Source organism: Anabrus simplex, chromosome 1 (assembly GCF_040414725.1).
Source record: "Anabrus simplex isolate iqAnaSimp1 chromosome 1, ASM4041472v1, whole genome shotgun sequence".
Classification (NCBI taxonomy): domain Eukaryota; kingdom Metazoa; phylum Arthropoda; class Insecta; order Orthoptera; family Tettigoniidae; genus Anabrus; species Anabrus simplex.
In genome coordinates, this window is record NC_090265.1 from 934406962 (window position 1) to 934422101 (window position 15140).

Below are 15140 nucleotides of genomic sequence, written 5' to 3' on the forward strand. Positions count from 1 at the left end.
TGCATAAGGTGGCAGCCTTGAGGTTTACCACCGTAAAGATGGCAGCAGTGAGGTTAGCGACGCTCTATTGTCCTTCAAAGTGAGGTTAGGGTTCGTCAAGAAGACAGCTGCCAAAAAACGCACGTGGCTATGTTTACCAAACAAGAGCACGTGACTGTGACATCACGGTCACGTAATCAATCCTTAGCTCGACGTCGTTAAGAGCAGCATTAGGATTAGCTATGCTTAAAAGTCTTGGGAACAGAGCAGCAGTATGAATTGCCATCTTTCAAAGCGTGTACACATCACCTATCGATTTTACATGCATCGACCATCGTACTAAACTTCTTCCGCAAGATCGTGCTGCTATCTTCGCATAACCTATACACATAAAATTGAAGTACAATGAATAGATGTAAAATTTAGATGTAAAATTCGTCACCTGTCATCGGCAGTGCTGCCATCTTGGTGGGCCTAAACCTTAGTGCTACCAACTTAACCTCACTAGCTCGAGATAAACAAATCCACGTGCTTTTTGACAGCCACGTGCTTTTTGACAGCTGTCATCCGCCATCTTTAATCCATAGAGCACAGTGCTGCCCTCTTTAGCGCGAGGTAAACAAAGCCACGTGTTTTTTGACAGCCACGTGCTTTTTGACAGACAACAACGCATCGCTAACCTCAGTACTGCCATCTTGACGGGCCTAAACCTCAGTAGTACCAACTTAACCTAACTAGCGCGAGATAAACAAATCCACGTGCTTTTTGACAGCCACGTGCTTTTTGACAGATTTGTAAACAAAGCCACGTGCTTTTTGACAGCTGTCATCGACAACAACGCATCGCTAACCTCAGTACTGCCATCTTGACAGGCCTAAACCTCAGTGGTACCAACTTAACCTAACTAGCATGAGGTAAACAAAGCCACGTGTTTTTTTGACAGCCACGTGCTTTTTGACAGACAACAACGCATCGCTAACCTCAGTACTGCCATCTTGACGGGCCTAAACCTTAGTGGTACCAACATAACCTCACTAGCGCGTGGTAAACAAAGCCACGTGGTTTTTGACAGCCACGTGTTTTTTGACAGCTGTCATCCGCCACTGAGGTTTGTGATGCAAGATGGCGGATGACAGCTGTCAGAAAAAAGCACGTGAGTTTGTAAAGCACGTGGAATTTGCCACCACCACAAAGAGGGCAGCACGGTACCCTCTTGATTAAAGATGGCTGCTGTCACGTGGAATTGCCTGCCACCACAGGTATCTAGCTAAAGAGGGCAGCACGGTGCTCTCTGGATTAAAGATGGCTGCTATCAAAAAGGATTTTGCAAATTATCCGCCACCACATTTGAAAGGTAAGTAGCTAAAGAGGGCACCACTGTGCTCTATGGATTAAAGATGGTGGATGACAGCTGTCAGAAAAGCACGTGGATTTGTTTACCGATTCAAATCTCGCGCTAGTAAGGTTAAGTTGGTAGCACTAAGGTTTAGGCCCGTTAAGATGGCAGCACTGCGGATGACAGTTGTGACGTACCACATTTCAAAGGTAAGTAGCTAAAGAGGGCAGCACTGTGCTCTATAGATTAAAGATGGCGGATGTCAGCTGTCAAAAAAGCACATAGCTTTGTTTCCAAACAAGAGCACGTGGAATTTGCCGCCACCACATTTCAAAGGTATCTAGCTAAAGAGGGCAGCACTGTGCTCTGTTGATTAAAGATGGCGGATGACGGCTGTCAAAAAAGCGCGTGAGTTTGTTTCCAAACAAGAGCATGTAGAATTTGCCGCCACCACATAGAGGGCAGCACAGTGCTCTCTTGATTAAAGATGGCTGCTGTCATGTGGAATTGCCTGCCACCGCAGGTATCTAGCTAAAGATGGAAGCACGGTGCTCAAAGATGGCTGCTGTCAAAAAGCTTTTTTCAAATTATCCGCCACCACATTTCAAAGGTAAGTAGCTAAAGAGGGCACCACTGTGCTCTATAGATTAAAGATGGCGGATGACAGCTGTCAAAAAAGCACGTGGATTTGTTTACCGATTCTAATCTCGCGCTAGTGAGGTTAAGTTGGTAGCACTAAGGTTTAGGCCCGTTAAGATGGCAGCACTGCGGATGACAGGTGACGAATTTGCAGCTACTGCGATAAAGAGGGCAGCACTGTGCTCTGTGGTTTAAAGATGGCGGATGACTGCTGTCAAAAAAGCACGTGGATTTGTTTATCTCACGCTAGTGAGGTTAAGTTGGTAGCACTAAGGTTTAGGCCCGTCAAGATGGCAGCACTGCCGATGACAGGTGATGAATTTACAGCTACTACGATAAAGAGGGCAGCACAGTGCTCTGTGGTTTAAAGATGGCGGATGACAGCTGTCAAAAAAGCACGTGGCTTTGTTTACCACACGCTAGTTAGGTTAAGTTGGTACTACTGAGGTTTAGGCCCGTCAAGATGGCAGTACTGAGGTTAGCGATGCGTTTTTGTCTGTCAAAAAGCACGTGGCTGTCAAAAAACACGTGGCTTTGTTTACCTCGCGCTAGTTAGGTTAAGTTGGCACTACTGAGGTTTAGGCCCGTCAAGATGGCAGTACTGAGGTTAGCGATGCGTTGTTGTCGATGACAGCTGTCAAAAAGCACGTGGCTTTGTTTACAAAAATCAAATTTCCCGCGGGTGGTGGAGGAGGCCTCTGGGAGGCCTCTGGCTGTGGTGGTGGTGGAGGAGGCATGTGGGAGGCCTCTGGCTGTGGTGGTGGTGGGGGTGGCGGCCGCAGAACCATCCAATTATACTACTTGTCCATACTGTCATATCGAAATAGACAATGAAATTTGGTAGTGAGGATGTGGGGTCCATAAGCAATGTACAAAAAGTTCAGCTGCTATTTAAATCTGTAAGGTCCTGAAATCGGTACGGAAATGTGTAATAGAATTGCACGCGTTAGCGTACAGCTCGACGTGGAATTTTACTCGAAGCTCAAGTTATAAGTTTTTCTTCTTTCTATCCATTGAAGTACATTTTTCACAGAATCCTTAAACCTCATTCCTAGGCAATCTCTGCCAATTTCTTGGCAATTTTACATTATTATAATTTTTGGTCTACCTGAACAAAAATCCAGAGGATTTAACACACAGGCTGTATTGCTGCTATTCATAGATTGTGCTTCCCATTAGTTTGTCAAGTAAAGAACATCGAAATCCTTTCCTCGGTGGTTCTAAAGTAAACCATCCTGCCAAGTTTTTCATTCTACAAGTGTTTCTGATTAGGAAGTCATGAGTGGATGCTATTAAATAAATTCATTCCCATATATTTTATTATCCCTTTGCCCGGCTCCATGGCTAAATGGTTAGCGTGCTGGCCTTTGGTCACAGGGGTCCCGGGTTCGATTCCCGGTAGGGTCGGAAATTTTAACCATCATTGGATAATTTCTCTGGCATGGGGACTGGGTGTATGTGTCGTCTTCATCATAATTTCATCCTCGTCATGACGCGCAGGTCGCCTTAGGGAGTCAAATCTAAAGACCTGCACCTGGCGAGCCGAACATGTCCTCGGACACTCCCGGCACTAAATGTCATACGCCACTTCATTTTTATTATACCTTGTGCCTGAAGATAGAGTATGAAAATCCCTCCCATTGAAAGTTTGGAAATTGCGCTAAATTAGTATTTTTAAAGTTCTTGTAGAGATTTTCTCGTAAATACTGAACCCATAATTCTACCTTGCTGAAATCTCAACTACGAGACGAAGTGCATCCATATTTTTGTTGCAAGCTCATCTCGCGTTCTGTGGCGTGACAACCCACAGCGGGAAACGGTCCACCACCATCGAACGAGGTCGGAACATTTCGGAAGGCCTAGGATGATTAATAATGACATTCTGGATAATAATCCTCATTGCGAGAGATTTCGGCACTCTCATTAACAAAGAAATAAGTAATTAAGAATTTTGGGAAATACCTGATGAAGCTAAAGTCCACAGGATGGAAATGAATTTAATCAGGCCTGGAGAGAAGTTGGCATCCATACTGGCAGAGTGGGGTACACGTGTCAATGACATACGGTCAAAATGCGCGGAAATCCTCGTGCACGAAGTTAATGAATTACGCCCGTAAAGGAAACAGGAAAAATCAGCAAACAACACGATCATGATTGGAAAAATAGGTGGAATCTCTGAGGTGAGTCTTGAAGAAATCTTCAGATAGCTCCTCAATTGTAATCACGTAGGCTGAATGGACCTCGAGCCAGCCCTCGGAGGCAGGTAAAAATCTCTGGCCTGGCCGGGATTCGAACCCAGTCCCTCCAGGTAAGAGGCAGGCACACTACCTCTAAACCGCGGGGCCGGCCATAGTGCGATAAACTGGCGCGAAATTATCGGGAATAGTATTGCCAACAGTTTCGAAAAAGCACCGTGAACCTGGAACTTCATAAACATCGTACTAATGCTTACTTCATAAAGTATTATTTGAGATACATTCCAGTTACGTCCGACTCGTTGGCTGAACGGTCAGCGTACTGGCCTTCGGTTCAGAGGATCCCGGGTTTGATTCCCGGCCGGGTCGGGGATTTTAACCTTAATTGGTTGATTCCAATGGCCCGGGGGCTGGGTGTATGTGTTCTCTTCATCATCATTTCATCCTCATCACGACGCGCAGGTCGCCTACGGGAGTCGAATAGAAAAACCTGCACCTGGCGAGGCGAACCCGTCCTGGGATATCCCGGCACTAAAAGCCATACGACATTTCATTTTTTCATTCCAGTTACGGTGCCCCATGTTTGGATAAGGCGGATTTTGGAAACAACATCTTAGGATAAGGTGGGTTTTGGAAACGTCACCTGAATTTGTGTTACATTTTCATGGGGATAAAGTGAGTTTAGGAACAGTTTTCTTGTTGAAAAAAGATGCTAAATCATACGAGTTATAGAGATAAGGTAAGAACTCTTATTGTTCTTCTTTATCTGTTTACCCACCAGGGTCGGTTTTTCCCTCAGATTCAGAGAGGGATCCCACCTCTACCGCCTCAAGGGCAGTGTCCTGGAGCTTCAGATTATGGGTCAGGGGATACAACTGGGAGGATGACCAGTACCTCACCCAGGTGGCCTCACCTGCTATGCTGAACAGGGGCCTTGCAGAGGGATGGGAAGAATGGAAGGAATAGACAAGGAAGAGGAAAGGAAGCGGCCGTGGCCTTAAGTTGGGGTACCATCCCGGCATTTCCCTGGAGGAGAAGTGGGAAATCATGGAAAACCACTTAGAGGATGGCTAAGGTGGGAATCGAACCAACCTCTAATCAGTTGACGTCCAGAGGCTGAGTAGACCCCATTCCAGTCCTGGTACCACTTTTCAAATTTCGTGGCAGAGCCGGGAATCGAACTCGGGCCTCCAGGGGTGGCAGCTAATCACACTAACCACTACACCACAGAGCTATGAACTCAATTTTCTTAAAAATAGATAAGGCGGATTTTGGAACCGTGCTGTCAGCGAGGATCGAGCCCTAACATGAATTTAAATGTTCATGATGACACCAACGCCCAGACCCGAGTCAAAGGAATGGACGATTTACTGTTACAATCACCGACCCGGTAAGGAATCGAACCCATGACCCCTTGGACAAAAAGCCGTAGTAGTAGTAATAATAATACTAGACTGTTTACTTGTCCAACCCTTGTCCCGTTTCCCTACGGGGTCGGGTATGAGGTGGGATGAATCTGTCGTGGCGGGATTTTAGGACCGGATGCCCTTCCTGACGTCAACTTCATCAGAGGATTTAATGAAATGAAATGAATGACGTGATATATGATAGTAAGGAGTGGCTGAAACCCGGTGCTGGCACATAGCCTACTCCTATCGAATAGCACCAAGGGGTCTGCTCAAGGCTTAACGTCCCCTTACGACGGGCGAATCACCATCAACAGCGTCATATGCCCTCACTCCATATAAGCACTGCAGGTATGGAATTTAATCCAGGCTTTTGGCACGCAATCTAGTCATTAGAAATTGTGTACCACCACCTCCCCTACCCTGCCGGCCAACATTCTGATGGTGATTTTTTTTTCGACCAACGGGACTCGAACCGGCTAACCTCGGTGTCAGACTGTTTTAGACTTCAACACCTAAACGATCATGGCCACCAGGAGGGCTATTCTAGACTAATAATAATAATAATAATAATAATAATAATAATAATAATAATAATAATAATAATAATAATAATAATTGTGGAGGTTCAGCTGACGTGTGCGGACATTTCGAGTTGACGCTATTTACACAACCTGAGTGTCAATTTCGACGTTCCGGTTTACTCTATTAAACGTCAGAGGAATGGATCACTATTGGGCAATCTATGGCCGAGTTTTAATTTTTTTTCGGATAAATACCAAATGAGTCACCATAGACCTTTTACTTGTGGACATCGTACAGCATGGAGTGCAAACGGACCTTGTTCCGTTCTTCAATAATCCGACTACCTCTGTCGAGTTTGAGCCCGCGATCTTGAGATTGCTACCACTGATCAATAGAGGGGGCTACGCAGTATAATTTGTGTGGGCATTACAGAGTTCAATTGTTCAAATTGTTCAAATACGTCCATGGACAGCAATTGTGTCTGCTTCTGGAGGCAATTTTCAAAATGAATGTAGCTGCGTCAGATATAAACGAATTGTCTTTAATAGAAACCTCCCCCTAAATGTGTTTGAACATTTTTAAGCATAGGTTACATTTTCTTAAAAGGAAGCTTCAAAAAACTAGGGATACAAAATTACCTTCCGTTAGTCGAGTTAGCACGTGTACTGAATCACCACATATTATAATAATGGATGTTTAATCATACACCGAAGAAGTAGAACAGACACCCACCTGCTCCCTCTCCTCCAGAGCGATTTAGTGAAACAAAGAAACAATACCAGGCGCTGTATGTTCCAGAAAAACACAGCAATTATCCCACTTGAACTTAATCTCCAGGTTGTTACACGTGGTTCGTTACGTCAAGTACTTTGACACGCGCCAGGTGATTGTTTGCTCTTAGTGTTTTTACGGTGAGTGAAGTAGCCCGGTGGATTTAAGCTTCATAGCCACTATCCACGTGGATATCAGAGACTTTCAGTTTTAGGTATACAGAGTGAGTCTCTTCTCCATGGCAAAACGCAGGAAGCTATGATAAGGAGAATAGTAAGCCGAGAAGTATTGTCCAGTACAATACTACTATATGTTAATTTCAATTTATCTAATTTGGAGGTGAATGCGCATCGTGCTGTTGCCACTCTCAAGCGACTCAACGTTGATTATCGCGGAAACTACCGCTGCGCTGCTCGACCCTTGCACATATAGTAGCACGTATTTATCACCAGGCCACGCATTCGTTGAGAAGGTAAACATATACATCAGAGACTCTCAAACGCCAAAAATCTCCCGCGTGCAAATCGAGGCGCAAGAGCTCCGTGCACAGTGCATCGGTTCCGCTCGGCTCGGCTCGGACCAACGCTTCGTCTCTAGGCTACTCGGCTAAGCTCGGCTCAACTCGGCTCGGATTTGGAGCGCTACGGAACAAGTGTGGAAGAGGGAGACAGGCGTGAGGAAAGAGAGAGTAAGCGCTATTGCTCCAAATCGAGGAGTGGGGGTCTGCACTCGGGTCAACCAAGCGAAGTCGTCTTTTGCACCGTGCACCAGGTGCATGCACCCTGAGAGGCCCTGATATACATGTCACGCACACAGCTCAGCGGAACATACTTCCTTCTCTCCTTCTCTTCGCTGTGCTGAGAGCCAGTAGAATACAGAGAACGATAGCGATATGGCCCATGGTGTACGGTTTATGTGATGGAAATGCCATAGCAGCCACACGGAGAATATCGGCGTCGTTTTCCAAATATCCGGTAACCCCTTCAACATGTGTCTGAAGCAGTGCACTGCAACATACGAGAATGTAGTACAGTACAGGATACATGAGTAGTTGGTCACAAAGGACGGGACGTTGAAACTGAAGGCCTCATTTTTGGCTTAGTCAGAATTCGCTAAGTCGCAGTTCAAATCACATGATAGGTCATGAGATTACATGGGAATAGGCTATACCTATAGGTCTACAACCTATGCAAGCACTCCACCCTGGAGATGAAGAAAAACGGCTGAATGTCTCTAAGTGGCTGCTGCTGAGACTTCGTGATGAATCTGACTCTATTATGATCGGATGAATCACAGTTCGCGAGTGATGGCACAACAAATGTCCACAATGCATGCGTATGGGTCCTAGAGAACACTCTGTGCGATATTCCTTCTATTTGGAAAGATATTCAGTTAACGTTTTGCGGGAATAGTGGAGAATAGTTTGTATGGACCATACGTACTAGAAGGACGTCTCGATGGTACTCACTAACTTGAAGAGATATTGCCGGGGTTGTTGGAGGTGGTTCTCTTGTATATGGCTCCAACATGACGGTAGAGGTACGCGTTACTCATGCCATGTTAATCAGCGGCTCAATGCGAACTATCCTGGAAGTTGGACCAGTCGCCTGGCCTCCAAGAAGCTCCGATTTAACACCTTTCGATTCTTTTATGTGGTATTCTTCGAAAGAAACGTTTCACAACACGGGTGTTCGTTCCCATGAAGACCTTGTAAATCGCTTACGAAATGCTGCAGATAATATCAGACGTCGGCTTTCGCTGGTAAGCTATGTTGTCCACTTCATCACACGGCGCTGTGTGATGCCGACGAATGTCACGTCGGGCAACTGTTGTGACGTCGTTTCTTGCCCAGTGTAGACCCTGTTACGCGAAGCACACATACCAAGGTTGACAGAATGTTGCACATAGAGGTCCCGCACACACCGACTAGAGCCTAATCACACTAATCTGCCAATGGAATGAGTTTTGATAAGGACTGTCAGTTGCTCTAGCGTCGTCAAATGCTGTTTTGGGTGTAAAAATTTTGTCTTTAGAAGTACACCGTTGTAATATAAAAAGGAGTACTGAATTGGGCTATAGATCACTTTTATCTTCCTTATCCCCTCCAGAATCACTTCTTTGTTGTTTGCCAAGGATGATAGACTAATCTTGCATAACGGAATACATTTGCATCTTTTTCAGTAGAACCAAATATATCCTTGTCACGTCTGTTCGTAAATTAATTAACTACAGCTTAAGAATATAGCTTTACTTACAAGTTTTATACCTAGAGAAAGTAAGAGGAATTGATAACTACAATGACTCTTAACATTTATACCTGACCATCCTATTATCTGATGACGGTATGAGCCAGCCTTGTATTATAGCTGCGTCTGGTGCTTTTTTCTTGCTCCGTGCCGGGTGTCTGTGTTTAACTGTTGAATAGTGAATACATTCCAGATAAGTCACATTCATACACAAGGATATCGGCCGTACGATGTCCGTACGATTCAGGTCGGGGTAAAATGTCGAATATGATATCTAGTGTGAGATTTCAGTCAAGATGAAACGTGAAAGTCAATGATCATGGATGCAATCCAGTTCCGACTCCGTCCGTGCAGAGCTCACCCCTCTCACAGATCTCCCAGTGATATTCTGGCGTCTGTACAGTGGGTATCATCAACATGTCTTGATGAAGTTCATTATATCTTTGTATTTTTGTGTTGAATGGTGTTCTTGAGTGGTGATTTTGTCAGTTGTATGTTCCTCAAGTAACGTATTGAACAACTCTACTTTATCTCGTCTTTGACCGAAAGGATGGAAAAAGTCCAAACTTTCCTACAGTCTCTGTTTTATTATTTTGCTGTCGGTGAAAATACCACGTAGGAGTAGTGTGTGAACGTACTCACAGTGTTGGTGTCAGCAAGGACATCCATCCTCAAAACTAAGCTTAATACACATGCAGTGCTGACCCGAAATAGTAAAGGAGCAAGAGGAATATAACATTAAATGAGTTTTTCTTATTTTTCTTCTCTTTGTCAAACAGATATGACCTTCCTCACTTACTAAAACATACAGTCGACTAAATAGGTCATCATGAGATTACACCGTACACCCTTTAATTTCTTGAAATAATAGATTTTTATTATAGGCTAATTTTCGTGATGGTAATGGAAATATGATGCATGAAGCTCGTGCGTAAATATACTTCTCACAATTGTAATCTTAAAAACCTTGCTTTTAGTCATCCGGAAACAGCTGGATTACACTACATGTGAAGTGTTGTATCTGAAACTGGAATATTTGTTTCCTTTATGTATAATTTTCCAGAAATTAATTTTTCGAACTTCTTTTGCAGTGTTGATACAGGAACCATCGGCTGCAAGAAGTCGCTACCTGCAGGAAAGATCTCCACGTCCCACACTGGATACCTTCCACGATCCTTCAGGTTTAGTATTCAGTAAGTGGTGGGCATGTTGCTTCTTACTATTGTAATACTATACATTTATAAACTTAAGACAATTCGCCGACCAGATTACTTTCACGAGCGGTTGCGCGGGTCAGTATAGTAACAATAGGCCTACTGGGATTCGACAGAAGCTACCCTCTGAAGCTATTTTAATGTTTCAAGAAAGAAAAGACAGGGCTGACAAAGAACACAGGGTATTGTCAAGTGAATTCACAGCAGGAGGCAGCCAATGTCAACATCAAAGAGCTGAATGTGTCCTTCTCGGGTACTGATTGACGTCACCTCACTCAACAGGAGATTGAGGAACTCAGACAGGAGTCACGAGTATGGTCAAATGTTCAGCTCATTCGTTTTAGGTAATAATTCACAGGTTTGTTTTTAGTAAAACTTATATGGAAGTGTTATTCTTTTCAGGTACTCCATTAGAATCATAATCCTACAGAAATGATTTCTTTTCGTATTTTGTTAAAGATTTTAACATACGTAGTACAGTCATTAAGTTCTGAGACTTGACGCCTGGAGGATAGGCACCCACGCGACTCTGTATGTTGTACACTATGCGGCAAAACACGGCGTACACCTACACAGAACCACATCCACCCTCAAAATAGTCGTCGTTGGCCGTTAACTACTCAAACAGGACCACATCCACCCTAAAAATAGTCGCCGTTGGTCATTATGCATATTTGCCAACGTTGGTATAGCTGCTGGAAGCACCGCTGAAAGGAAACACCATGGTTCGTCTCCAGTTATTATCCGGTTGAGAAACGTAGGATCATCGTCAGCACTACTGATGAGGTCACCATAAATCGTCATGCATTCATCACACTGGTTGTGCGACAGGATTCGTAGCGCACTGTGCTGGGTAACACGAGACACGTTGAGGTCATCCGTCAGAATTTTGTGGCAAGTACCACGGCTGACGCCTATTGCTGCTGCGAGATCGTCTACCGATTGGGAGCGGTTAGCACGCACCAACGTTGCAACTTCTTGGATCTGGGTTCCGTTTGAACTGTTTGTGGGCAACTACTACGCACATCATCTTCCAAACGGTCCCGTCCTTGCACAAAACGTCGGTGCCACCTAAACACAACACTGCGACTCAGTGTGTCCTCACCGTAAACCTGCTGCATCATTTCAAACGTTTCGGCAGTGGTTTTGCCTAATGTCCGGCAGAACTTGATGTTTGCTCGTTGCTTAAACTGTGACGCTGGCCCCTTGGTGTAGGGGTAGCGTGCCTGCCTCTCGCCCGGAGGCCCCGAGTTCCATTCCCGGCTAGGTCAGGGATTTTTCTCTTGACCTGAGGGCTGGTTCGAGGTCCACTCAGCCTACGTGATTATAATTCAGGAGCTATCTGACGGTGAGATGGCGGTCCCAGTCTCGAAAGCCCAGAATGACGGCCGGGAGGATGCGTCGTGCTGACCACACGACCCCTAGTAATCTGCAGGCCTTTGGGCTGAGCAGGTCAAGACCCTTTCAAGGGCGTTAAGTGCCGAGGGGTTTGGGTTTCTTTGTTTTTAAACTGCGACATGTCAAGGTCCGATGGGCGCATTCAAATCGCCGTCACAATAACGACCGTACGTCTGCTTCCAGTGCATGCACTCAACTGTCTCTTGCAGGGACGAGAGACTAACTGACATGGTATCATACCACGGCGCCACCTATACGCTATAGTGCACCACAGCATCATCATGCGGTCAGTTTCAGAACTTAATGACTGTACTACGTATGTTACAGTGTTATGAATTTTGATTAACATGCTGGAAGCCAGCGATATGGATATGTCTCATTTAATAACCCGGAAATACCACCACCCTCGGGCAGGATCGAATCGGCTATCTTGGGAGGAAAAATGACAACGACTAAATTTCTTCACCACTGAAGACGGCTCATGTACCACACCTAATGGTGGCTAAGTTGTGATCATAGTCTCATTTCTATCCAAAAGAAGGTCAGCGGAATTTTTAAGAATCCATAAGAGCCTATGCCATCCATATCAGCGTAAAAAGCATCGTCACTGGGCGAGCAAGACCTCATATCCAACAATGATCTTCTTATCCATTATTTCCCAGTCGTATTTGGATACACAATCCGTCAGAACAATTTTCGTTGTGTTCATTTTCCTAGGTTTATGTGTAAAGGAAAATGAACCTTACCCCAGCGCATTGTAGGAACGTATGTTTGCATGGTGTAAAGACACTCCTACGATAGCCTATATTGTATTTAAGGTTCATTTTCCTTTACACATTCGCATAGAAAAATAAACACTAGAATAATTGTTCTGATGGCTGCATATCCATATGTGAGCAGGAAGCGTGATCGGTCTTTAGGAAAAGGTGTACATATTATTTGTTCATTCAGCAAAATTCTATGATTGTAGGAGTTAGGGTAGGATTTTCCCGTTCATTATTAGGAGTGTTTATAATAGCTGGAGAATACGATAATTTGATCTGAAAAGGAAATAGAGCGTTGTAATTATTATTATTATTATTATTATTATTATTATTATTATTATTATTATTATTATTATTATTATTATTATTATTATTATTATTATTATATTAAATAACAATCCTGCATGTTTTACGACATTCGTCTAAAATCAGTCTTAAGAGGTGGTACAGTATAGGAATTTTGTCCTGTACAGGCGATTTTTGATTTGCAGATCTGTAGAGACACTTGGCCCTAGGGTTCACTTACCCTACACTGAAAATGAGTATCAATTTAAGTCCTGGGGGTAAAGAAGATGGTGCACAGAGATAATCACGCCATCTAACTTAGTGCCGAGGTTACAAAGAATTGAAGCCTTCACACTCATCCAGACGCTTTAATGAACTGTGTGGACATGGCTGTGATTTACTTACAGACGATATTTACGTTTCAGTGAACCTACTGACATAGATTTTTCATATCTCTCTTAAATCCCAATCTAATGCAACAATTTTTAATTCTGCAAAGTCGACCCCAAAACTACACTACGCAATCGGTCATGTTCAGAGCCAGAGTTGAATTGTTTGCATCTTGATTGCGTCATTACCTGTACTCTTCCTGGGTATGACTATTTAGATTTCTCTTCAAGTGGACTATATATCATAGAGCACCCATTAAATATTAAAATATTAGACCTTATTTTTACCCAAACCCAGTCTAACTTGACTGTTCAGAAGCGTCTTTATCTTCTTTTTCCTGAATGCAGCGGATCTGGTTGCCATGATATTGGTTATTCTTATCTGGTTTTGCAAAGTGGAATAGCTCCTGAGGGTATCGTATATCCGTCCAATCTTCAATGTTTTACAGTCAGGATGCTCGCCTACTTCCAGTATTTCTACGACCTTCCATTTTCCCGTAGGTACTTATGTTATCACTGATTAATCTTGTGTTAATTATTTGCTCTATGTACCTGTGCTAGTTTACTGCCATTACAAATTCTCGTCCTACATTGGTTCGCATTAGCATTTTTTCATTTGACTTTTAAACTGTCCATGGAATACAAAGCATTCTTCTGTGAAGCCACATTTCAAATATTTCTATTCGGCTAATTGCTGCCGCTTTTAGTGTCCAGACCTCACACCCACATTACAACACTGACCAAATTTAGGACTTAAACCTTCTTTGCCTCAGGTTCAAATTCAGATTTTTTAATTACAAAACACTGATTTCGTTTGAGGAAAACTTGGTTCTTGTTTTCTCTATTGTGTGTCCAGTTTCCTTGTCATAGTCCAGTTGCTTGATGTTGTAGCAGTCTAAATATTTTAAGGAATTCTTTCTACTTATTCTTGATATAATACAGACTGGGATATAACTTTTATTTTTATTGAGTTAACGTTTAATGTTTAATGACCTTGAACTACATTAGTGCGTGATTGCACTTTGGTTTCACAGCATAAGTAATCATTATCCGTTTCAGTTATGTCAAACTTAGTCAAGGTAGAGAGCTGATGACCTTCATATAAACCCACGTAAACCTGTATGATAAACATTACATCGAAATTACATAATCAGAGGGAGTCCCTTTGCCCGTATAAAATTGATTCACCAAGAATATCTTATAAAGAATTTGACCTAATGCGAGTTGATATGAAATGATACCATTAAATGTTGAGGTTGCATAGCCATGCCTGAATACCAGTAATGAGCAATTGTCGGGTTCCTCTTAGGCGACACGCTACATGTGGGGCGGCGCGCGCCAAGTTGTTACCATGACAACACGAGCAATGTGTAAACACAGCCATGACACCAAATCAAACCGCCATGTTAAATCCAGCAACCACAGAACACGCGAATTCTATTAAGTTATTTCCTGTCTTATCTAACTTATAGAGGTAAACATGTATAGGGAAACGAAAGTGCCTATTTTGTCTAGTAATCAATAGAGGATTTAAATGTTTGGGATCCACACTTTCTTGACCTCCGCTCTTCTGGGCAAGAATGGAAAGTGTGTGATAAGAATCCTTGATCACATTTACCGATAGTACTCGTGGGTTCCCATTACCCGGCGTCTTCATGCATACAGAAAGTAAATCCACAAGAATTAGATGTAAAAGTAGACCTCCTCTAAATTCGAAATCAAATTTATTTATTTATTTATTTATTTATTTATTTATTTATTTATTTATTTATTTATTTATTTATTTATTTATTTATTTATTGTGAACATAACAGTTCATAAGTCTCAGTTACAACGTTCACGACAAATTTTACTTAGACGTTAAAAACAAAACATTATAGCTAGAATAATTTTTAAATTAATTCCAATGGCACACAATTCACATTTAAATAAAAACATGAAGGATAATAACTAATATTAGGCCTACATTACAGTACTAATTAATACTAATTAA

General features: G+C 43.0%; 1 protein-coding gene across 1 annotated transcript in view; it reads left to right on the forward strand.

Annotated features, from left to right (window-relative positions):
- Positions 1 to 15140, forward strand: part of LOC136857538 (paired box protein Pax-6) — a 516728-nt gene that overhangs the window by 186787 nt on the left and 314801 nt on the right. The window contains exon 3 of the mRNA XM_068225094.1: positions 10189 to 10290. Coding sequence (XP_068081195.1) covers positions 10189 to 10290 — 102 coding nt within the window. The remainder of the gene's footprint in view (positions 1 to 10188; positions 10291 to 15140) is intronic.